Source organism: Sturnira hondurensis, unplaced genomic scaffold (assembly GCF_014824575.4).
Source record: "Sturnira hondurensis isolate 20B ecotype Veracruz unplaced genomic scaffold, ASM1482457v3 Scaffold0014384, whole genome shotgun sequence".
Lineage (NCBI taxonomy): Eukaryota > Metazoa > Chordata > Mammalia > Chiroptera > Phyllostomidae > Sturnira > Sturnira hondurensis.
The window spans coordinates 1,717,605-1,742,717 of record NW_028087015.1 but is presented as its reverse complement, the minus strand read 5'-3'; the positions used below and the strand labels follow the sequence as shown (position 1 = coordinate 1,742,717).

General features: G+C 47.5%; 1 protein-coding gene across 5 annotated transcripts in view; it reads left to right on the top strand.

Moving 5' to 3' along the window:
* Positions 1–24,794, top strand: part of MAST4 (microtubule associated serine/threonine kinase family member 4) — a 539,757-nt gene extending 514,963 nt beyond the window's left edge. For 3 of the 5 annotated variants that reach the window (XM_037062829.1, XM_037062828.1, XM_037062831.1), the window contains 6 exons: positions 2,356–2,556; positions 4,870–5,099; positions 5,739–5,861; positions 16,013–16,149; positions 18,573–18,754; positions 19,076–24,794. In XM_037062829.1, the coding sequence (XP_036918724.1) occupies positions 2,356–2,556; positions 4,870–5,099; positions 5,739–5,861; positions 16,013–16,149; positions 18,573–18,754; positions 19,076–22,974 (4,772 nt within the window). In that variant the 3' untranslated portion in view covers positions 22,975–24,794. The remainder of the gene's footprint in view (positions 1–2,355; positions 2,557–4,869; positions 5,100–5,738; positions 5,862–16,012; positions 16,150–18,572; positions 18,755–19,075) is intronic. The other 2 variants (XM_037062830.1, XM_037062832.1) reach the window with 1 other exon arrangement.
* Positions 24,795–25,113: the final 319 nt, after the last annotated feature.

The window sequence follows — 25,113 nt, the reverse complement described above, 5'->3', positions numbered from 1 at the left end:
CGAACTGCTGGTGGTCTCTTAGCCTCTTTAGCCTACTCACTGTCAGAAGGTAGGAAGTAAAGGGAGGGGAGTGGCGTCCAAGCATTTGATAGATGACTTTCATAATTAAAAAAAAATCTGCCTAGGTCCTGCCATGCATTTTGATTAATAGATTTAAACCACCTTTCTTTCTGGCTCCCCCACATGCTCACTAAAAATAACCAAAGACCTCAGGGGCTACACAGAATGGAGACATGTGCAGATTTGCTCCTAGCCAAGGGTAATTAAGGAATCTGAAAGCCGTGACTGTGGTGAAATTAAATTTGTTGATTTTTATATTGCTCCACCATCAAAAAGAAAGAACCCTTGACATTTCCAGAACATTAAGGTGACATTATCCACCCCTGGCAGAAAAGAGGCATGTGCTTTTATGTACAGTGCTACGGAATGAGACGGCAGAGGCAGGGAGAGATGGGAAAAGAGAACGCAGTATATTCGCACCCTGGCATTTAGGGAAGTATAGCTTCATACCTGCTTTTCTTTTTTCATGACTACATTGTATCTGAAAAAGGGAAAAGTAAACGTGACGTCTTAGGCACAGTGCTCAATTGCATCCAACAAATTATTCATTGTAAAGAGATTCAGCTTTTCATTTTATACTTGTCAATGATCTTACCCAAACCAAATTAGAAGGGAGAAGGGAATGTGTAACTTATCCCAAAGTAAGCTAAAGGTTTCTGAGCTGAGATTTTTGATTTGTGAAACAGCTTTTTTATCAAGTCGTTCAGCAACAGAGATTTCTTTGGAATGAGTGGAATAGGTGTGCTGTTTGGCGAGACTGAGTTGGACATGCAGAAAGATTGTTGGTATTTGCCTTAAGATTGTCTTCCTTTGCAGGTCAGATGGGTGTCACTTGGAAGCCTGTGAATCTTTTCCCGCACCCACTGCACGATAGATGGCCATGAACTGTGCTGTGCCCAGCCCCTCTCTCCCAGATTACAGGCTTCCCTTAGCTTGGACCCCCGCCTAGAGTCTGCACCACCTCCCGTGACCTAGGGCCAGACTCCAACTGTGCAATCGAATAGTGCATAAATAGCAGTGTGACAGGAATGTTAGTTAAGTCTCATTAAGCCTAACTCTTTCCAAGGCAAAGAATGTCATATGGTCAGCACTTTAAAATGTACTGGCTGGTCTTTCAAAGGATCATTTATAATGCTATTAAATTCTCTGTATAGATTATATATCTTAAGGTGATGATGATGGTGTAGATGATAAAGTACAGGCTTACAGCATTTAGAAGTAAAAATGAAATAAGCATTTTTTTTTGAAAGAACAGATTTAGTATCTGTGATTTTAAAAAGAAAAACAACCCTGATGGCCTGTGGAAGAAAGAGTAGTAGAAACCAACAGGGCTATCCAGGTTTTCTCCAGGGAACTCAACGTGCTTCTCTGCTCGAGAACTTCTTCCTTTGGGACTGTGTGGGCGCCAGCCAACACCAGTGACTTGGTTTCTGCATCCTCCCATGTGGTTATATTTTCTCATGATCCTCTGCTGAAGGAAGTCCTAATTTTTTAACTAAAAATAACTTCCAGTTTACGTTAAAAGTTAACAATAAAAATAAGGCAGGGCTGGCTTGGAGGGGAAGGAATGGTCTTCTCTCTGGTCCAGTGTCTTTGGGGCAGATTAGCATGTAACCACACACTGTGTAGATTAAAAGCCAGGAAGATGTAGTGAGTCACTGAGTAACGTAGCCAGTTCCACCCTATGTCTCGTCCTATGGAATGTACAGGGAGCTTAAAGTGAAAGGTGTGAGAAGTCAAAGGAGACACTTTCGGTACTTTTCTGCAAGTTACATGCCTAAGCCTAGTGTGAGGCATGTACTAGGAAGATTGTATAGGAGATGACACAGGCTTACGTCAACATGGAGTGATTAAGTGATGTCTGTAGATCAAAAAGCACTATTAACAGCGTTCCTAGTGATGGTCGTTGTTGCCAGAGGGTGGTACACAGTAGGTGGTCATGTTGTTCATGAGACTGTGTTTGCTTTGTGACATGGTGGAGTAAGGGAAGAGTTGTGTGTTACGAGTGTTGTAAAATACACACTGGAAAGTGATGACTCTAGTCAAATGGAGTCATTGAAAATGAGCAGACTTAACTATACAAGCAGACGCCTGAACGGACACCTCTTTCATCTTTCCTCGTCCACGTCACTTTCTCAAACGAGTCATGTGTTGTTGATGTTTGCTGACGCCGTTGGATCCAGAGCCACTTGGGAGTGTTTCCCAGTGTTTGTCCTTCCTTCTCTCTCTTACCCTTTTCCCCCTCTCCTACCCCCTCATTTTCTTGAACGTGTTTATCCTTTCTTCTTTGAACAGTGGGCAGTTTTTCAGAACACTTGGATCAGATAAATGGACGGAGCGAATGTGTGGACAGTACAGATAACTCCTCAAAGCCATCCAGTGAACCCGCTTCTCACATGGCTCGGCAGCGCTTAGAAAGCACAGAGAAAAAGAAAATCTCGGGGAAAGTCACAAAGTCCCTCTCTGCCAGTGCCCTGTCCCTCATGATCCCAGGAGGTAGAGAGTCATCTGCTTGCATGAAACTGTGTGGTTTGTGCATGTGGCCTGTCCCCCTCCCGCAGTTTGGAAGGCTTGTTGAGGTCCAAGATTGCTTGAGGCAACAAGGAAGGGGTCCCAGCCCAGCTCTCTAGAGCTTTTCCCTGCGGGAACCCCCAGCTCCCAGGGAGCTCGTGTGCCTCATTTCCTCTCACTTCTTTCTGCGTCAGGAGATGAGGCAGCCTTCCTTCCCACAAAGCCGTATTTCTTTTGTTTTCTTTCCTTTTCTTTTCTCCCCCTTCCAAGTGAAGTGGTATATTTTCCTCCTGAATAATTTTTCTTCTCTACACTGTGTATCGTTTATATACTTTACAGAGCTGTTCACGACATCTGTGTTGGAGAGCTAAGTATAGTTTTTCTCATCTAATTAATGAGGAAATAGACACAGAAAACATAAGTTTTTATTTCAGGGGATGCAGAGAGTCACAGACAGCACTGGAATTTTAAGCTTTCCCAGCACTGTCTGTTGAGCTATGCTTCCTCCTACTGGTAGGCAAGTCATTTTCTGGCCCATATTAGAAAACTGGGCTTAATTATGGTTTTGTTGGATCGCAGTATTTTTCCACAACCTGGTTTTGCCTCTAGTCATCACTAAGTCTGTAGTAATGCCACTGGCAGAGATGAAACACACACCCTCGTGGTTGCGGGGGCTTATCACTCAAGTGATGGCGATAGACTGGAACTGGCCATTGAGTGATATTGCAGATGGTTTGCATTTGGAAGAATCCAGACCATGTATAAAAGGACTATTTACATTTTCGGAATTTCAAATTTGGACAGAAAGAAACTAGATATAAACAAATGCTTATTTAGGGTAGCACTCTGCCATATTCTGTTTCCAGAAGGCATCCCATTAAGCACTGGAAAACAAACCCCCGTCTCCCTAGTATAAGTGACTATTCCTACCCGAAGGCAGTGGTCCCAGGGGAGCTATATCGGGGAGGTAGGTGCACCCTGTGGTCCAGTCTACCTTGCAAGCTGGCGAGAAAGCTGACATCTTGGTAAAGTGGGGCAGTTATTCAATCTGGGGAGAGAAAGTATCATGAGGTAACCAGGGTCTGGCTTCTCAGCAATTTGGATCTGTACGTCCACCCTGTCCTCTTCCTGCTTGCATGCTTTGAAGTTGTTTGCCCACCAGCGTATGGCTTTTCACCTGGCCTCGTGATTAGACAGAAGGTAGCCAGCAAAAGAGCACCAAGTGCCACATGAGGTAGGAGAGTGAAGGGGCACGAGTGGTGGCATATGTAGCTCATCGTGAAAGAGCGTGTAGACACTTTCCACTTGCTGTGGCCACGTGGCTGCTCACCACACTGGTGATCCCACGGTGCTGGCATTTTGGAGCCTGGCCCTGCCTGAGCTCACACTGAAACCTCAGCATCTCTTAGAGTTTATTCTTGTTCTCAAACACACACACACACACACACACACACACACACACACAATTTCCCATGACCACTGAAAATCTGTTTAGATTCACATAGCTGAAACATTGATATAAATGACAAATTAAAAGGTGTTTGCTTATAAAACAAGCAAAACTGAGTTAGGAATTGGTGTTTTGGAATATGAACTGAGTTCCTCTTAAAATTTCTGTATTTCACCTGCATTATCCTCTCAGAAACCTTCTTAGAAATGCAGGTAATATACAAAGAGAATCACTTGTAACCATAGTAATAAGGAGAGATTCTTTTACGAAGAAATTGCCATTTCAGTGCCTTCTTGATCCGATTTTTTAAAATCAGCAGTAGTTCAATAGTCCTGTGGAAAGCAGCTGGTAAATTGAAACTCTTTTCTGGTCCTGAGCGTTTGGAAAGGACCACATTAAAGTTGTTAAGGGCACGGTGTGGAGCCCGAAACTCTTCCTGCAGTGCATACACTGTTCTCTGTGGGAGTGGGCTCGAAATTCACGGTGGTTTGTCTCTTTAGTTAGGATAAAATGTATTCAATATCATAGCCAGTGAGTGGCTAAGTTTTGCGTGTGTTTTAATTAGCAGAGAGAACTAAGAAAGTATAGCTTCAGATTGTTAAATGAAAGCTAATTAAAATAGAGACACTTTTGAAGTTTCCTTGCCAGGCTTCTATTTTGATATTCATAGCACTTACCAATAGAAATATTTTTATATTATTTCTTCTTTATGTTTTCATTAGACGTGAATGAGTTTGTTTTGCCACCACATTCCCAATCCCAGCAGGGCTGACGCACGCGGTGAGGGCTGGCTGCATGCACGTCAGTGTGGCCGGGACCAGTTCTGACAACTGGCTTCTGTGTTGCAGACATGTTCACCGTTTCTCCGCTGGGAAGTCCAATGTCACCCCACTCCCTGTCCTCGGACCCTTCTTCTTCACGGGACTCCTCTCCCAGCCGAGACTCCTCAGCAGCCTCTGCCAGTCCCCATCAGCCTGTGGTCATCCACAGTTCAGGGAAGAACTACGGTTTCACCATCCGAGCCATCCGGGTGTACGTGGGTGACAGTGACATATACACGGTGCACCATATCGTTTGGGTAAGTGCGGCAGACTCTCATCCTTACTACTTTCCATCCCCGGCCAAACTGGGACAGAGGGAGTTGGCTGAGACAGAGTTTACAGCAAATGTGTTTTCTGTGGAGCCGGCATCTGGGGCCCGTTCCATTTTCCATTAGTGCTCTTTCCCTTTCTTTATATGATAGAATTGAATTTAGCAAAAACTAATCCTTTCTCATACTTCTGTCCCAGTTTCGCATTTGATTGCTCACTCTTTGCATCAAGCTGGTAGAAAGAGTCAGAGACAGTCCTGTTTCCTTCCTTCCTTCTTTCTTTTCTTTTCTTTTCTTTTCTTTTCTTTTCTTTCTCTCTTTCTCTCTCTCTCTTTCTCTCTCTCTCTCTTTTCTTTCTCTCTTTCTTTTCTTTCTTTCTTTTCTTTCTTCTGGACTTCTTTTAAAAAATATACATTCTCAAGTCACCAGAATTTTTTCTGAGGCCCCACAGGAATTACCCTGTTTTAGGATGATGACAATAGAAATAATAACCATGTCCTTTTGATTTCCTCTTAGGAGCTTAGGGTCATTTGCTGATTAACTCAGAACGGGTTGCCACTAGAAACAGTAGGCATTAGCATTGCCATTTGTTCGCTTACAAATATATCCTTCCCTCTTGGACTTTAGAATGTGGAAGAAGGAAGTCCAGCATGCCAGGCAGGACTGAAGGCTGGGGATCTGATCACACACATCAATGGAGAACCAGTGCATGGCCTCGTCCACACGGAAGTGATAGAGCTCTTGCTAAAGGTATTGTCCCTTGTATGTCTTGACCACACAGATGAGGCATGGAGCCAGAGGAGCTGGTACCACGAATTCCATGCCTGTGTTCTAGAGTCATCTCTGGCACACCAGTCTCTGAGAACATGTTCAGTCTCTGAGAACAGTTCTCAGTCTCATCACTGAGAACATGTTCAGCAGTCTCAGGTTTACTGTTAAAGGCAAAGATAAGACTTCTCTGATTTTGTATCATGAAAAACATGCCCTGATGTCTGCAGAATCACTTCCTAATTTAATTTTGCTTCTTGCTCTAAATTACAAATAATACGAGTTCTTGTTGTATGTACTTCACAAAGGGAAATCTTTTTGGAAATCAACTAAAGGTGATTGTCTTCAGGAATTTAGGAGGTTTTATTCTAGTATAGTAGAAGACAAAGTGGAATTAAACCGTGGGTCTGATCTGGAAGTTTAGTCTGAGAGTCGGATTTCCTTGGAAAGATGGGATCGTGAACATAAACACGTATACAGTAAACTATAAAAATAGGCGATAATGAAAGAAAGGGGTCTGGCCATCATTCACTTCCCCCCATACAAATGGCTTTGAATAGAGATTAACTTCTGTTTGAAACCTAAGCTGGATAAATCCCCGGGAGTACAAAGATCACAGGAAGCGTGAAAACAGTAGAAAGAATCTTACACTGATCCTCTCAGTTTTGAAGTTATTTGCTTTACCACCTGCTCATTCTAGAATATAAAGCTATAGCTCCAAATATGGATCTGAGTAAAACAAACAACGATGAATTTGAGCTTGGTATTACTTTTTTTTTTTCTTCAGGAAAAGAAAGACTACTTTTTCTGAGATTAGAAACCCAGTGTCTGGTGGGAGGACTGTTCTACAGATCAGTCGATTTGGGGGTGACCTCTCACTCTGTGAGCTCTGGAAAGGGCTATAGGCCACTGAGGAGTGAGGCTGAGCTTAGATAACCAGAGGCCCGTTGAGAGCTCAAGCACACGCTCGTATATGTCCTTTAAATAACTGTATTCAGACCATTTCTAGAGCACTGGTTTGGAGACAGGTACCCTAGTAGACACCAGTAACATGGGGATGAAAGTATAGTCCTTGCCCTCAAGAAGTATGGAAGATGTAGGAGCCGTATAAACGGATAAAATACCACCAGCTTCATTATCCAGGGCTGTAGCAGAGAGAGGAATTCCACACTTTGGGAGAAAACATTCAATGCATGAAAAGAGGTATCACAGAAAATGACGTTTAACTGGAACTTGAAAGAAAATGAGCAATTCAGGGAGGACTTCCGCCAAGATGGAGGCATAGGTGGAAACCAAGTTTGAATACAACAAAGGTTTGGAGAACAAGGACACACCCAAAGACCAGAAAATTGAATTATACGGCGGAAGTCCGACAACTACGAACAGTTCAACGGGGACGGTAAGAGAGGCAGAGCCAGCAGCGGAGCTGGGTCAGGCAGGACAGATGCCCCGATCTAGGCGCGCAGGCAGCCCGGGACCAGTCGGGGTGTGGGGCAGACTGAACGCAGTCGCACATCTGTGCACGGTGAGACGGACCACGCAGGCCCCAGGGGGCGAACCCAGTGGTGGAGGGCTGACAGCGGTGGCACACTCGCGTGCAGTGGGACGAAACGCGCCGGCCCCAGCGATGGTGGCAGCTGCGGCACCTGTGGGGGCCATGGTGGGAGGTGGCAGACAGGACGCCATTGCTCCTCTTTGACCCCGCCCCCACATACAGCATTACAACCCAGTGACTGAGTTGCCCTGCTCTGGTGAACACCTAGGGCTCCGATCCTGATACATAACAGGCACGAACAGCCCAAAAGATGGCGCAAGAAGAACTCAAAGCCCCAGAGCCAATAACTCTAAGCGACCGAGAAATTGCCAGCCTCTCAGAAGCACAGTTCAAGACACTGGTGATCAGGATGCTCACAGAACTGGTTGATTATAGTCACAAATTAGAGGAACATGTGAAGGCTAAACTAATTGAAATGAAGGGAGATGCACAGGAAACCAATAGTGATGGAAAGGAAACTGGGACTCAAATCAATGGAATGGACCAGAAGGAAGAACAAAACATCCAACCAGAAAGGAATGAAGAAATGAGAATTCAAAAAAATGAGGAGAGGCTTAGGAACCTCCAGGACATCTTTAAACGTTCCAACATCCGGATTATAGGGGTACCAGAAGGGGGAAAGAAACAGCCACGAGTGGAAAACTTATTTGAACAAATAATAAAGGAGAACTTCCCCAGTCTGGCAAAGGAAATAGACTTCCAGGAAATCCAGGAAGCTCAGAGAGTGCCAAAGAAGTTGGACCCAAGAAGGAACACACCAAGGCACATCATAATTACATTAGCCAAGACCAAAATGAAGGAGAGAATCCTAGAAGCAGCAAGGGATAAGGGGACAGTCACCTACAAAGGAGTACCCATCAGACTGTCAGCGGATTTCTCAAAAGAGACCTTACAGGCAAGAAGGGGCTGGAAAGAAGTATTCCAAGTCATGAAATCCAAAGACCTACAGCCAAGATTGCTTTATCCAGCAAAGCTTTCATTTAGAATGGAAGGACAGATAAAGTGCTTCTCAGATAAGGTCAAGTTCAAGGAGTTCATCATCACCAAGCCCTTATTATATGAAATGCTAAAGGGACTTATATAAGAAAAAGAAGATGAAAAATATGAACAGTGAAAGGACAGCAAACTCACAGTTATTAACAACCACACCTAAAACAAAGGCAAACCAAGAGGACAGCTAGATCAGGAGTGGAACCATAGAAATGAAGAACACATGGAGGGTTAGCAACAGGGGAGTGGGAGGAGGAGAAGGGGGGAGAAGGTACAGAAAATAGCATAGACGGTAGGTAGAAAATAGATAGGGGGGAGGGCAAGAATAGTGGGGGAAATATAGAATCTAAAGAACTTGAGACACGTGGTTATAAACTAAAGGGGGGAATGGTAGGGGAGGGAGTGTGCGGGTGGAGGGGAATGAAGGGGGGGAATAGAACAACTGTAATGGTATAATCAATAAAATATATTTTAAAAAAAAGAAAATGAGCAATTCAGGAGGTACTGCAAGGAAGTGGGTGTGTAAGTTCAGTTAAGTGACTTTTTTCGTTCTTTCTCCATCATTCCCCCAGCCAACATAAGTGAGTCCTCCAGACATTCTGAGTCTGGCCTAGGTTCTGAGAGTAGCAATGGCAAGTATGTGCTAAGGTCCAGTGCGAAGTAGTAGACCATAGAAAAGTCCTTGCCATTGATTAATTCCCAGCTTTAATGAGGTTTTGGCCTTGGGCTGGGGGCAGGGTGTGTTGTCATCCTGACTCACAGGCTGTTAGAGCTTCAGTTAGAGCTGTTCCTCTAATTGCAGACAGTTTTCTCACAAATGCATGCTATTGATCACCAAACGGCTGGGGCTAAATGTCAAGAAAACATTGCTGAGCCATAGGCAGGGGTGGGAATCAGCTTATGATCACGCTGAACACATCGAAAACCTGCTGGCAGTCCTGCAGGAGAGATGCAGAATTACTATGAAAACTTCCCACGAAATCCCAGCACTTACCCAGATCCTAGTGTAGAGGTGGATACTCAATAGATGTTCGTGGAGTTGAGGTGAATGATGGTGGCCTTTGCTTGCTGTCCAAAAGCTATCATGGGAGGAGCTGAGTGCCACACAGCTGCTGTGCCTTGTGCCTTGACTCCTGTCTTGCTGTAGATGCCATTGAATTTGGTAACAAAAGCCTTGGACTTAGTTAACACTTTTGCAATATGGCTACTGAGTAGAAACGTGCCACTTCTATTGGCTCCCTGGATACAGGTTCACTTGCCATCCATCTACGGTAATATTCTTTGTCCAGCTGGCATGGAACAACTCCCTCTGGGTGTCCAAGGAATGGGAGGTGGAGAACGATTGCTGAGTTTGAGATCCCGTAGCTGTGAGAGCCCTTGATAGGACCCCAGAACTCCCCAAGACAGAATTTAAGGAGACACAAAGACTCGTGTCTGACTAGCCACTGCCCTCACGGTGCCCAGGGGTGCCCCATTGCTGGCGCACAGGTAGACCCTTGGTAAAGGCAGGAGGAGAGTGTGTCCCTCTTTCCACTGTATCCAATACATGAGCCTCCCCAGTGGGCCAGGGACCGCAAAGGTAGGCATACAGAGGTGCTGTCTCTCCATACAAAGCTCCTTGAGTTTTCCTAGGAGCTAACTTTGACCCTTCATTTTGGTAAGAAATCTCTGTTTTCATAAGTGCGCTTCTCTTTGGTGGTGTCAGTCCTACTAGCTTTTTGCCTTATCTCAGCATCAGCAGTCAAAGGAAGGTCAAAGGGAGTTTTCTCATTCTTTATAACAGCATCAGTTATATGCAGCCAGGATCCCGCCACAGCATATCTTCATATCATTACATATTTCTCCTCTGAAAATCAGAAGAAGAAATAATAAACTGAAATGTAAGTCTTTAGAAAATAGGCATTTATTTTTACTGAGACCTGGTTGACCATTTTCATCATTTATTTTATAAAGTATTCTACTATGGTTCTGGACTTTCAAACCCCTCTTCCTGCTTCTGTGAAATTTGAATGCACATTTCTTCCTAAAGGTCTCCAGCAAGGTCTCTCAGCGGAATCACACAATCCTGTTAGTAACACGATCCCATTCACATCGTCTGGCTCCAGAGTGCTCTCTTTCCCGAACCTAGGGCGGCTTCTCTGAAATGGCCTGGGCAGGCTGTGGTGGAGAGCCTCGGGCAGCCTCCAGAGCCCTGGCGTGCTCTGTCGCAGATCCAGGCAGGGCATCCTGCCTCTTGTTCATAAAGGAGGCACTCAAGAGGAGCAACCAGTGTAAGGAAACAAAGAGGATACAAGGGATTTCATTATCTTCCCAGTGAACTGTGTAATCATACAGCTTTCTTTTAAATCCACCCAGCGCTCTTCTGCAATGTGTAAAGTGACTGGCATGGACACCAGGCTCCTAGGTGCCATTACTGGTCAGACATCAGGGTGTTCTCGGGTGCTGCTTACATGACCTCTTATACTTCAAACCACTTTATAAGATCTCAGGGCAGCCTTAGAGAAAGGGGGAAGAGCCATCACTTAGGGCTGTGTGTACACATGTAGAAATACATGTGCAGTACTTATGTATCATTTGGGTTGTGAATATGGTAAGCATACCCCACGTTTGTCCATGGCTTTGCTAGAGTGGTGGACAGAGAACATACTGACCCAGACTTATCTCCTGCTCTCCTGCCTGGCTGGGCCTCTCTCTCTAACCCAGGGAACTCTATTCACCCAGGTTGCTTTCTTAGGATAGCATTAGTTTAAGTCCCCAATGAGTAAGAGAGGCCCTAAAACTTCACCAGCCCCATCTTCAAAAATTTCATTTCCTTGAACTCTGGGAAACCTCGGGATACTGAAGTGGGGACCAGCACTAAAGTGGGGACCAGCAAGTAGCCTGTTACCACCCTCACATAATTGCTGAGCTCCAAAATGTGCTGGGTACTGCAAGGGCCCCACAAAAAAACGTCACATAAGAGTAGTCAGCCCTGGCTAGCTTAGTTGGCTAGAGCGTCATCTCAATACACGAAGGTGGCGGGTTCAGTCTCCAGTCAGGGCACGTACAAGAATCAACCAATGAATGCACAAATAAGTGGAACAACAATTCAGTGGGGTTTTTTTTTTCTCTCTCTCTCTCTCTAAAAACCAATAAATAAGAAATTAGGAGTAATAAGAAATAGAGAGTGTTTTACATGAATATGCTCTAGGAATCCTTATGCCCTGGGATATAGGAACTATGAATATAAATGCCCCATTTTATAGATGGAGAGATTAAAGCAGGGAGAAGCTAGTCAAGCAGCCCAAGCTTGTCTGCTAGGAAGGAGCAGAAGGGGGTTTGTGCCCCTGCAGTGTGGACACGGAGGCTGTGCTTGGAAGCACTACACCAGAGTGCTCGTGCAGTGAGTTCTCCAGCTGCCAGTAACTTACCGCCTGATGTTCACAGGGGAAGACTGGCAATTCCAGGCTACTATCGAGCTGCTAATCGTAAACAGCAGACTGTACACATGGCCTAAGTTCTGAAGGAGCCATGGCCTCCCACCAAGGTGGGCAGATGTGAGAAGTTAGGGGTCACCTGTGCAGGGCTGTGAGGGCTGGCATTAGTACATGAGAAGGGGAGGCAAGGCAGTGCACGTAAAACGGAATTTATAGAAACAAGGGCAGGAGAGCCCCAGGTGAAGCCATGTGGCAGGAACGCAGGTTCAGAAAAGAGTTGACGTGTGCAAGAGGCATGCGGCTGGATCTGGAGGGTGTGAATTAGGGCAAAGAAAGATGCAGCCACACAGGAGGAGTGCCATTCCCTGTGTGTGTTTTGCACAATTGTTTCCACAATTTTTCTGGCTCAAGAAGTACTCAAGGCCAACAGATAAGCCCGAGTGAGAGAAGTGATCAGATAGACCGACTTCTGTGATTGTGTCAGTTCAGCCAATGTAATATCATCTCCCTTCCACTGTGCACTAATCACTAAGTACAGTGAAAGTGAACTAACTGAACATTTACCAGTCTGCTGGCCTGTTTTTTGTTGTTTTTAAACAAGTATCACAGACTCTTCTCTGATAAGAGGTTGCTCATTCTCTAAAAGGATGTACTGAGGATAAACCACCCAGTTAACCAGATTATGCTGTTTAGGCAGCATTTGCTGTAGCTGATGGATCCACCAGGTGGCAGGCTTCCTATTTTCCTCCCATTCTCTGTAAATTTATCTTCCCGTCATTTATCAGCTTCACAGCTGTTAGTGTTTCTAACCAAATACTGGTGCTCAGCGTCTTTTGTGTCTGTATTCCCCGTAGGGGCATTATCTCTTGTTGTATTTCCATACATGGAAACAAGAAAAAGAAAGCTGGGTTTGGTTTTTATAGGCAAAGGGGGCATTTGAACAGAGGCTAGCGCTGTGCTCCGACTCAGCATGCGTGGTTGTAACTGCTTTCTGACAAGTGTTCGGCATTTGTATTATATTTATTTTATAAAATGCTTCTGATAGTTTATATCTCCTTAACATCTTCCTGACAATCTGATACTTCAAGTGTTCCTCCCGTCAGTCTGTGTCTGGCCCCCTCGCCACCGCTTTCCCTCGGGCACAAGCCGTGCACTCTGCTGGGGACGTGAGGAGCACAGGGGCCCTTTGGGCTCTCCTGCTGGGCGCTGTGACCCTGGGAAGAGAGAGCGTCCATGCCTCTGAAGGTGTTTTCCTTGCCTAGCATAATGCAAGGACGCGTAACAGCCCCTTCCTACCTCAAATGGTTGTGGAAAATAACTCTCATGACCTGGTTGTGAAAATAAAGTGAACAAACATGGATGATAAATACTTTAATATTTAGAATGCACTTTTAAAATACCAGGTGGCCTTGTGTTGTCCTCTTAGAGACGTAAAAGTCAGTGTTGATTATGTCAGCAAAGGACAGACTGGAACCAGACTGGGGCAGCTCCTGTGACAGAACCCCCCCCCCCCAGTGACCGCTGTGGCCGTGTGTCCACTCTGCTTGTAAGCGTGGGAAAGACTGAAAGACTTCAGTGAAAGATAAGCTCCAGCCTCTGTGTTTGCTGCCCTTTTCCTTCACCCGAGGTGTAGAGAAAACTAAAATTTTAGTGTGACTTCACTCAGTTTGTGAAGGGAAGGAGGCTGCCTTCCAAATAACCTGTGTTGCTGGCCCTTTCATACTTATAAAAATTTTACATTTAAATCTAAATAGAATGTCGGGCTCTCCTATTAGGTAAAGGTTTATTTGTAAAGTTCTGGCATTTGTATATAGAAAAATATAATTTATTCTTTCAAAATGAAAAACAATTTTTCTTATTCATGTTTAAATACATTTCCCTAAAATATTTTCATAATTATTACATTAGATATGGGATTATTTATATACTCTTAAATACATAAAGAACTCTAAAATCAGCAATAAAATACTGAGACTTTCAGGTACTAAATTAGATATAAAATATGAACAAATCATTCCCTAAAGAAATACCAATGAATAAAATCTGTGAGATAACTTTCAGCCTGTTAATTGCCCAAGAATGAAGATCAAATCTTCACATAACTTTTTCTTATAAAACCGGGCATTTGTTCAGTGGTATTACGTTCTGAGAAGCCTGTGGTAAGACAAGTACTGGTGTGTGGCTTGGGGGAGCATAAACGGACCTGAAGTTTCTGGGAAATGGCGCATCGCATGTACCAATAGTCTTTGTAAAGCTCAGGTAGGCCCTTTCTTGACTCAGTGTGTGGAGTCTGGTTAAGGAGAATGTCAGAGGTTAGGACGTGCATCACTGTGGAGACATTTATTTCAACTCTTATAAGAAGTGAAAAGTAGGAAACAGTAGCAGAGGAAAATAGTTACATTTTGACCCACCCACCTCATGGAATATTGTGATACAGCCAATTAAAATATGTTCTGAAGGAACATTCAGTGATAAAGGGAAAGTTTTTCAAAGCTACACTGTGTGAAAGGAAGAGACAATATAAAAGTAAATATTAGATTCATTTAAAATTAAAATTATGTATGAAGTATGTCTATCTGTCTATGCATAATTTATACTTGCTTGAAAAAAGACCTGCCGAAAATACCCTGAAATATTACCAGTGTTAGCTGGGTGGTTGGCTTCTCAATGATTTTTTTTAACTTACACCTTCCTATTTTCTTCTTATAATGGCCTTATTACTCCCCAGATTGGGGTACAGAGTAGATGGTAACATGGTAACACTCAATCTTTTTTCCATCTTCTTGATATCCCATTGCTTAGGACCACCTGGAGCTGAATTGCTAGGTATCTTTCATGCCTAGGTATTTTATATTTATTTATTTATTCATTCATTTTATTCATTTTTTTAGGGAGAGGGGAAGGGAGGGAGAAAGAGAAGAAGAGAAACATCAACATGTAGTTGTCTCTTACATGCTCCCAACTGGGCACCTGGCCCGTGACCTAGTCATGTGCCCTGACTGGGAATCAAACTGGACACCTTTTAGTTCGCAGGCCAGCACTCAGTCCACTGAGCCACCCTGGCCTGGGCATAAGCCTAGGCTTTGTAAAAGGCCCTTCTCCTGCCCTGGCCGGTGTGGCTCACTTGGTTGGAGCATTGTCCTGTACACCAAAAGGTCACGGGCGATGGTTCTCTCTCACATCAATGTTTCTCTCTTTCCCTCCCTTCCCTTTTCTCTAAAATCAGTAAGTGTGTCCACGGGTGAGGATTAAAAAAACTAAGTTAATTTTTTAAAAGTGTAAGGCTCTTCTTTTATAGTTCTCATTTTTTTCAAGATAATCAGGGCCATTTTTTACTTTAAAAGAACATATTTCTCCCCTGGTTATTAAGAAATTCAGAAGAGTTGATTAACACCGGCATAAAGGGGATCAGTCCTGCCCACCTGCCCCAGGCATCCTGCCTGCTGGCCCCGTTCTCCAGTCCGTACCCAGGGCCTGCCAGTGAGCCCCTGGCCCGGGACCGAGTGAAAGGACACAGAAAGCCGCGTGGAATTGCCTCACCACACGTGACCTGGTGGAGAAAGGCTGTTTCATACTCACTGGCATAAACTTTCCAGCTCAGCAGGCTGACAGGTTTTATGGTGACAGAAAAGGAACCTTTTAAAATAATGAAAAATAAAAGTCGCATTCAATTTTGATACTCTTTGGTATCTAGGTCAAAGGAAAAACACAAAAATGAGAAAAAAGAAAAATAAATCAACCAAGGAGGCAGCCCTTGGGCACATTGTTTATACCTAATACATATGGATGAAGCTACCTGTTATTTATAGAGCCTCCCCACGTGTCACATGGGGGTGCAGGAAGCTTTCACAACTCCACTCCAGGTGTGCGCCCCCGGGGAGCCCGCAGGAGACAGGTGGGGTTCTGCTGTCAGACAGCACAGGGAGTAGAGCCCAGGGAGGGGACGCAGGCTGCCCAGGTCCCAGAGCCCCCCCTCTTAAAGAAACCGTGCCTTTCGCCCCCACCCACTCTGCGTTCTCCAGGACGTCACTGCATAAAGGGTCATTTAGAAATGGAAGTCCCTTTGTATGTACCTCCTCGTGTGCCTTTGTCTTTGACTCTCCTGACTCTCTTCCATCCTTGTTTCGTTACGGCATATCCCTCCCGTTAATATCACCTCTTTTTTTTTACAGAGTGGGAATAAGGTGTCAATCACTACTACCCCGTTTGAAAACACGTCAATCAAAACGGGACCGGCCCGGAGAAACAGCTATAAGAGCCGGATGGTGAGGCGGAGCAAGAAGTCTAAGAAGAAAGAAAGTCTAGAAAGGTTGGTGAGCGCAGTGTTCTTGGGAATTTAGTGGGCGCCCATCTCGGAGGAAAGTCACCCCCACCTACTCTAAATGTTTATGTCTGAGAGATTTTGTCCTGTGGTTCACATATCTGTGCACACGAAGGTCCATATTCACGAGAGCATTCTTTTTCTCCGTGAAGAGGTTTATGTAGTTACGGGCCTTGTAGAGCTCAGGTTGCTCTATCTCGTGTGAGAACTGGAAAAGACCTGTGGTGTTTCTTAAGCCTCTAGACTTCAGTGGAGTTGAATTTGAGGAACTGGACCTTCCAGCAGTTTTTAACATTAAATTTACACTGAATAATGTCCTTTACACTATGGAAAACCAGTTGGTATATTCAAGTGCCAGATACTCTTTTTTTTTTTAAAAAAAAAGTTTTATTTATTTATCTTTAGAGGGGAAGGGAAGGAGAGACGGAGAGAATATCAATGTATGGTTGCCTCTCTTGGTTACCCTGTCAGGAACTCACCTGCAACCCAGGCATGTGCCCTGACTGGGAATCGAACCACAGTCCTCTGGTTTGCAGGCCCTCACTCAATCCACTGAGCTACACCAGACAGGGCTTAAGTGCCAGATATTCTGAAGTAACTATATTCCAAAAGCATCCAGGTGAACCAGGAAATAAAAGGGCTTTGTTTTTGTGACTCAAAACCTAGCCAGGTTCCCCATTTGCTGCCTGAGAGGCATCGTGAACATCATCTGTGCAAGACGCTGGCAAGGTGGGGTGTGTCAGAGAGCTGAGGGGACAGCCCTTGCAACCGTCTGGGTGTGCTCCCCCCCTGATGCCACAGCCTCTCTCCTTTACCCGCTGGGGTCTGATCCTGTCAAGAGGAGTTTTGATGAGAAACAAATGTAATAGGAATGCTGCTCAACTCCGGAAAAGACAAAGTTTACAAGAAAGGAAATAGAATTATGCCTTACATGGTCCGGCTGTCAACGATATTTATAACATAAAGAAAACACCAGCCTTTTACACTAAGCAAACTTTTTTGTTTAGCTCTGTTGGGAGGAATGGAAAAGGGCTTGTGTGTTTGGTCAGAAGGTGGAAAGGGTTGTATAAGAGCTTAATTCTCATCTTCTGTGGTAGGGCATCAACAGGTAATTTCTGAAACTGAAAATCTAAAAAGTAATGTCAGCACATTGCTTAGCAATATGCAGACAGATGGAAGAAGACCCACTTCCTGTCTCTGGGGAGTGGGCAGAAAAAGGCACAGGAGGGGAGTTGTTATAAGTTTATAAAACTGTTTGGCTTTTTAACCCAAGGGCATTTGTTACTTTTCTTAAAAGTTACACACACACAGAACACACATTTTGAGATTCTTCTTCTTTTTTCTAACGTGTGCTTTGTACGTTGTTTGGTCTGTCATTCATATAAAACACTCTGTTTTGGGGTAGCAGTGTTGACACTTTTTGCTTACGCTCCCCTCGGGTGGGTCAGGCTTGCGTGACGGTAAAGGGACTCTGTACAGCCACCTGGCTTCTCAGCCGTCTGAAGGGTGCCTTATGCTTTAAGACGTGCTTGTTGAACACTAACCATACCTTTGCTTCTGCTGCCGCGCAGCGTCTGCTGCCCTGCTGATAGGATAATCTTCAGTTCACCTTTCTCAGCTTTTCTATGTAAATGTACACTCTGCGTGGTCCTTAGGAGTATTCAAGAGCGCACAGTGGAACAAGCACAGCACACAGCCCCGCACAGATAAAGCCTCTGCCCGGTGCATCCCCATGAAAGAATTCTGCATCCCAGAGGATTTTCCTTTCAGGAAAATCCTTTTCCTTTCAGAGTTTCACTTTGCATTAGCTCGTTAATGAAACTGTGTCAGTGTTTGGGGGTGCATACTCAGAAGCTTTCAGGCAAAGAACACCCTTCTTAGGAACCTGACAAATAAATAAGAGAATAAATGTAATTTATATATTTAGTATAGTTTATATTTTTTATTTTCCTAGCTCTTCTTAAAGTGTTTAGAATTAAGCGAGCTTCCATTGTATACTATCTTCCTTTCTTAGTCATAAAATATATTTAATATAAAATTTATATCCTGCCCTGGCTGGTGTGGCTCAGTGGACTGAGCTCCAGTCTGCAAACTGAGAGGTCACTGGTTTTATTCCCAGCCAGGGCACAGGCCTGGGCTGTGGGCCAGGTCCCCAGTGGGGGAGTGCCCGAGGCAACCAGCTGATGTATCTCTCGCACGTTGGTGTTCCTCTCCCTCTCTTTCTCCCTTCCTTCCCCTCTCCCTAAAAGTAAGTCACATCTGTTAAAGGTAGAACCCTGCCCTTTAACAGCACCTGCCATCATACCACCGCCTCTGGCACAGGGGTGTGAGCAGGACACACGGGTTTTGTGGGGAGGCAGGAGCAGCTCCAAACACAGAGCTCAGTCCGTCCCCTCTTGTTTGCACTGCAGGAGGAGATCCCTCTTCAAAAAACTGGCCAAGCAGCCTTCTCCGTTACTCCACACCAGCCGAAGTTTCTCCTGCTTGAACCGATCGCTGTCATCTGGGGAGAGCCTGCCGGGGTCCCCCACTCACAGCTTGTCTCCCCGATCTCCCACACCCAGCTATCGTTCCACCCCCGACTTCCCGTCTGGTGAGTGAGTCTCCTGGCAAGGCCAGCGAGGGAGAGGTGAGAGGAGGTCACAGTCACCCTCTTAGATCCTGAAACACTGAGGATTATTCCAGCTTAGAGGTCATAAGATAGGGCTATGGGGATCATTAAAATAAGACGGAAACTACTGGGTTGAAGCTTAGTGTTAGGGAGGTTTATCGGAGAAGCATTCATTTGTTAGAGTTGGATGCTGAGATGGTTTGCTGACCTTGACCTGACCTTACCTGAAACAGTTTGGGCTGGAGGGTGGAAAGGGGAGGGAAAGGTGGACATTGCTCACAGTGCTCTGTTTTCCACCCCCAGGTACCAACTCCTCCCAGAGCAGCTCCCCAAGTTCTAGTGCCCCCAACTCCCCAGCGGGGTCAGGACACATTCGGCCAAGCACTCTCCATGGCCTGGCCCCCAAACTCAGTGGACAGCGATACCGGTCCGGAAGGCGTAAGTCGGCCGGCAGCATCCCGCTCTCCCCGCTGGCCCGCACACCCTCTCCAACTCCACAGCCCACCTCCCCACAGCGGTCTCCGTCACCTCTGTTGGGACATTCACTTGGCAATTCCAAGATTGCTCAAGCCTTCCCCAGCAAAATGCACTCCCCTCCCACCATCGTCAGACACATCGTGAGGCCCAAGAGTGCCGAGCCCCCTCGGTCCCCGCTGCTCAAGCGCGTGCAGTCGGAAGAGAAGCTGTCTCCCTCCTATGGCAGTGACAAGAAGCACCTGTGTTCCCGCAAGCACAGCCTGGAGGTGACCCAGGAGGAGGTACAGCGGGAGCAGTCCCAGCGGGAAGTGACCTTGCAGAGCCTGGAGGAGAATGCGTGTGACACGCCTGCCCTCAGCCGGGCCAGGCCCGTGGAACAAGGCTGCCTGAAACGCCCCGTCTCCCGGAAGCTGGGGAGGCAAGAGTCTGTGGATGAGCTGGACCGTGAGAAGCTGAAGACCAAGGTGGTGGTGAAGAAACCAGATGGCTTCCCAGAGAAGCAAGAACCCCACCAGAAATCCTACGGACTTGGGAGTGATTTAGAAAACCATTCCACTTTGAGGCTGGAAGAGAGAGAGAAGAAAAAATATCCAAAGTCTTTAGAAAGGTCATCTCATTTTGAAAGCAAAGCAGCCATGCCAGAGACACAGTCTCTGGGCAGCCTGCTGAAGGATGCTCTGCACAAGCAGGCCAGCGTGCGGGCCAGCGAGGCTGTGACCTCGGATGGGACAGCAGCCAGCTGTGGCCAGGCAACTGGGGGCCACAGCCAGGGCACCTCGGACTTCAAACGAGCCTCTGCTTCCAGCTCCCTTCAAGACAGTCTCTGTCACCCCACTGACAGGTCCGCCCCTGGAAAGGGTGACCACGTGGAGAAGGCTCCCCAGGCCAAGGAGTGTCTCCGCTGTGACAAGTTAGACAGCAAGCTGGCCAACATCGATTACCTCCGGAAGAAAATGTCCCTTGAAGACAAAGATGAAAACCTCTGTCCTGTACTCAAGCCTAAGATGACATCTAGTGCCCACGAATGCCTGCCAGGGAACCCAGCCCGGCCCGTGGGCGGGCAGCAGGAGACCCCACCGGCCTCTGAGAGCCGAGGGTTCATGAGCAGTGCCCATACAACTCAGATGAGTGGTGTGGCTTTCGTCCCTCTCAAGGCTTTAGCTGCTCGGGTGGATGGGGGCACAGAGAAGCCAGGCTTGATTGCTCCTGAGTCACCGGTTCGGAAAAGCCCTTCTGAGTACAAGCTGGAAGGCAGGTCTGTGTCATGCCTGAAGCCGATTGAGGGCACTTTGGACATTGCTCTCCTGTCTGGACCTCAGGCCTCCAAGACGGAGCCGCCCTCCCCGGCACCTGCACAGAGCCCCAGCCTGGGCAGTGATGTGAGGCCCTCTGCACCACCAGCTCTTCCCAGAAGCGGGGGGAAGAAGGGCGATGCTGCTGGTCAGAGGGAGCCTTCCCCTGCCGGTGGCTTCAAAATGAGCAAATCCTACCTGCTCGAGCCTCGATTCCCCCCACCCGGCCGGGGTCTCCAGAGTTCACCAGCAGTTCCCCTGCCTGACCCAGAGCTAAAGCAGGACAGGAAAGTTTCCCATGTCACCAGGAGCCCAGTGACAGTCACGGAAAACAATCCCCAGCGGAGAGAGGGTGGCCCCAGCAAACACCAAGATCCCAGCCCCGACACAAAACACCTGCCCCTGCCAGGACAGAGCCTGCAGAGCCCTGACCCACCCAGGGCATGTGGCCCACTCCCCAGCGGAGGTGTCCCCTCAAGGGAGAAGCTGAGGGGAAGGGAGACATCTGAAAGGGGCCCTTCCACAGCCAGAACTGAGCCGCCTGCTGCAAGGGCTGACGTCCACAGAGACCCCTCCTTGGAGCTGTGTCCTCCAGAAGCTACTAAAACCAGTGACAACCCCAGAAACCCCCCCTTTGTGGGAAGGACTCGCGCAGACCTCCACACACAGACCCAGGCTGTGGAGAGAGCATGGGGGCCTTCTGGGAAAGCAAACCACAGAGATGGCCGAGACGAGGCAAGGCCACTGGCCAGAGAGGACTCCCCTTTACACTCCGTGGGGACTCCTCGTGAGAGGGAGCCAGGCATGGGAAGGAGCAGCGTGGAACCCAAGTTGGAAGCCTCTCCTGCCACTCGGTCTCTGCAGCCACCTGAGAATGGGAAGAGTGAAAAGCTCTGCAGTTTCCTTCCTTTGCAGAAAGATGGTCCCAAGGAACCAGAAAGAAAAGAACAGCTGCAGCAGCTTCTCAGCAGCGGCTCTCAGCCCCCAGCGATCACCAAAGAATTGCTCTGCCCGGCCACTCGGCAGCTCTGTGGCTCTCCCAGCCAGTCTTCCGGCAGAGAGCCAGGGAGCAAGCCCTGTGTCCCAGAGCCCAGCCTGGGCCTCCAGGACCTGCCCAAGCCCACTGCTGCACACAGTGAAAGCCACAAGCCCAGGCCTGGTCCTGAGCCCAGCCCTCAGAAGTCCAAGCCCCCAGACAAGCCCCTCTCCTCCCAGAAACCCAGCGTCGGAGCATCGCTTGTTAGAGAGACTGGCACACATTCCCCCGGTGGCCCCAGCCGAGAGGGGAAGGCCGGCGGCAAGGGCGTGTTGGATGCCTTCCCTGCCCCAATAGGCTCCCAGGACACAGCCAGCAGTGTGGCCGGTGCAGGCGGAAGTGGGCCCCCAGTCTCAGTGCCCCCCAAAGGAGGTCCTCTGGACACCAAGCCAAAGCCCACCGATGGTGGGCGTGCCCCCGGGATGCTGGAGAAGCCTGTGCACCTGCCACGGCAAGGACATGCAGTGGCGAGTGAGCCTGTGGAGCAGAAACTGCCCACTGCCGGTGAAAAGCTAAACGTGTCTCCAAAGCACCCCAAACCATCCACTGTGAAAGATGGCCTCCCACCGTGCAGACAGACAGACAAGAGCCCTAGTCCACTGGCCGCCAGCGCAGACAGGAAGACTGAAGGGAAGAGATGCACGGAAGCACTTTACGCCCCAGCGGAGAGCGGGAAGACGGAGGCCGGCCTGGCCCCGGCACAGGGGGAGGCCAGGCCGAAGGGCGCGGAGAGGCCGGCGTCAGCCGCGGGGAAGGGCCTGCCGGAGGCCAAGAGCAGAGCGCCCGGCCCGCAGAAGCCACCGGCGGAGGCAGGCAGGCCCGGTGGCATGAAACGGTCACCCTCGGCCATCGCGCAGACCTCTTTTCGGTCCGCGGCCGGCCCCGAGAAGTCTCTGAGCTCCTCCTGCAGCTTTCCCGAGGCCAGGCCCGGAGCTCGAGAGGCCGCAGCCGCCAGTGGCGACCCCTTTTCCGCCAAGGCCAACGGGGCCGCGCCCGAGCCCTCGGCCCCCGGCCCCAGGGACCACCGCAGGCCGCTGCCCGCGGGCGCTGGCGGGGCGCACATGACCAAGAGCGACTCGTTGCCGTCCTTCAGGAGCTCCGCCGTCGCTCCGGAGCCGCACCACCCCAGCCCGAACGCGGCGGGGGCGGCCGGCGCCCGCGACAGGGCGCTCTCCGTCTCCGTCCCCGCCGGCGCGGGCGAAACCAAAGGGAGAGAGCCGGCCCCGGCCCAGCCGCCCCCGGCCAGGAAGCAGGGTGTGGGCCGCGAGGTGGCCAAGCTGTGCCCCGCGCCCAGCAGCGAGCGCCCCATCGCCCTTTCTTCCGAGAAGGACTTTGTGGTCCGGCAGAGGCGGGGGAAAGAGAGTTTGCGGAGCAGCCCTCACAAAAAGGCCTCCTAGTGGGGCAGGCCCCGGGTGGCCCTGGGGACACGCAGCCTGAATGTGCGGCTGGGTCTTGGCGACCTTCCGAAACCAGCACTGTAGGGACAGCGACGGGCGGAGCCTGCAGCCTCGCAGGAGAAGGGGAGAGAGCGAGAAAACGTGGAAAGAAAGAGGGAACCTTCTTCCAAATGCCTTCCCGATGGTAACCGGTAAAAATGTCACCGATAGTGTTTGTGCAAGGAAAAGGAAATACCTTTATAATTGAGGGTTGTTGAGGAAAACGATTTTCTCTGTAAATATCTGGAAATGCATTTGGTTTGGGTTGTAGAATCGATACCTTGCTGCTGATTGCGTCATTTACTACAGCTTTTTTTTTTTAAATAAGATTTTTGCTTTACCACTTATCTTAATGTAGTAATGAAGCAAAATGGTTAAAACCGATGTATGTGAAAGTATAGATACACCCATACTCGTGTGTTTACACATTCACCTGTATGTTTTGGTCTGTGGTTAAGAGACTATTTCAAGGCGACATTTTTCTAAGTTAAAACACCCTGAGTAGAGATAAAGATGCAAGAAAGCCCTAAATACAGTAGGTTGTGAGTTTGTATGTGTCCTTTTAACCAGAGATTCTGATAGTGCTGTATCTGGCTGCCTGCGTTTCCAGATCTAAAGCAAGAACGACTCTAACCGCTGCCTTTGGAATCCTCCTTCGTCAGGGATGGCCAGGACCAGTGGAGCCAGCCGTGTTCATTTCACATTGTCCCAGTGGACATTGCCATCGGGGGCCCACCTGTCCGAAAGGCCAGCTGTCCTTGTCCGTGGGTGTGGGTGTTGGATCTTCACCCCAGGTAGAGCGGGGCCTGTGAACACACGTCGCCTTTATTTCTGCTCTGCTTTTTCTTCTCTCCATGCTCTTAAACTCAGGCTTTATGCTGTGAGTCACCCGTCTAAGAAGCACACGTTCTGTAGTCCTACACCAGCCCTGCTGTCGGACAAACAGGAATATCACTGGCTGCACACAAATCTGCTAGTACTTAGGTTGCGTGGTAAGCATCAGGCATTGGAAGAGGTTTTAAATTTGCTTTTGTGAGGAAAAGAAGGGGGGTGGATTTGGGCATCATAGCATATATATTAAGGAATAATCAGGACATCAGATACCTTTTAATACATAGCTGGGGCCTTATGTTGTAGATGAAGCTTGCTGTTTTTAGCAAGTTCCTGGGTTTCACATTCATTTCGGATGCATCGAGTAGCTCCATACATTTCATAACATGATCTCTTTATTTGTATGCAAACAATTACTGTATTAATAAAGAGCAGCATTTTTGTAACACAAGAGACCTGTTGGAGCTATTTGGTGCTTGAATGTGACTGTCCTTTTTACTTTTGCTAAGCCTTATTTAAATTTTGTACACCACAGAATATGTAGAATGCGTCCATTTTAGTGCTGAAGGGGCTTTCTGTCGTTCTCCACCGCGGTTCTCCTGGTGGCTTGTTTTGTGTTGTAGGACGGCACCTGCTGACGTAAGTACTAAGGCACTGAGTACTGAGAGAAAACACACACAGATAAGTGTTTATACGATGCTTGGGATCCCTAGCAGGAGTTTTTATTTTGTTTTGTAAGAGGAAGAAAATTACCAATGAATACGAGCCCAACACGCAGACCTCTTTGGGGATGTCTAAGTATCTTCAGGCTATAAAATTTTTCAGCTAAGCATAGCTTCATTCTATAGCCCTGTGGATTGTAAATCACTTAGTAAGGCTGGAAACTGCACTCCAAAAACAGAGGCATTATTTAGTCCACTGCTTGGTTGTCCTTCATTGCAAAATGAGTTGGCAATGGCAAAGGAAAAAAAGTAGAAAATGTCTCCTTTTTGTCCCTATTACTTTCCTGTGTAGTTTTAGCCATTCCCCATCACCATGTGTGAAGTTGTAGAAGAAAGAAAATATTTTCCAAGAATTTTAATGGGTTTCGGAAGTGGTCTCAACATTTATAATTCCTATCTGTGTTTCACGATTGTCGTAACCCGATGCTTCTGTACTCAGACACCGAGACAGGTCTACTGGGGGGGCAGTTCATAGTTTACAGCCTTTGCTTTTTAACTGTCCAGTTTCCTTTAAAGCACAACTAGGTGCTTGTTTACAAACAATGTA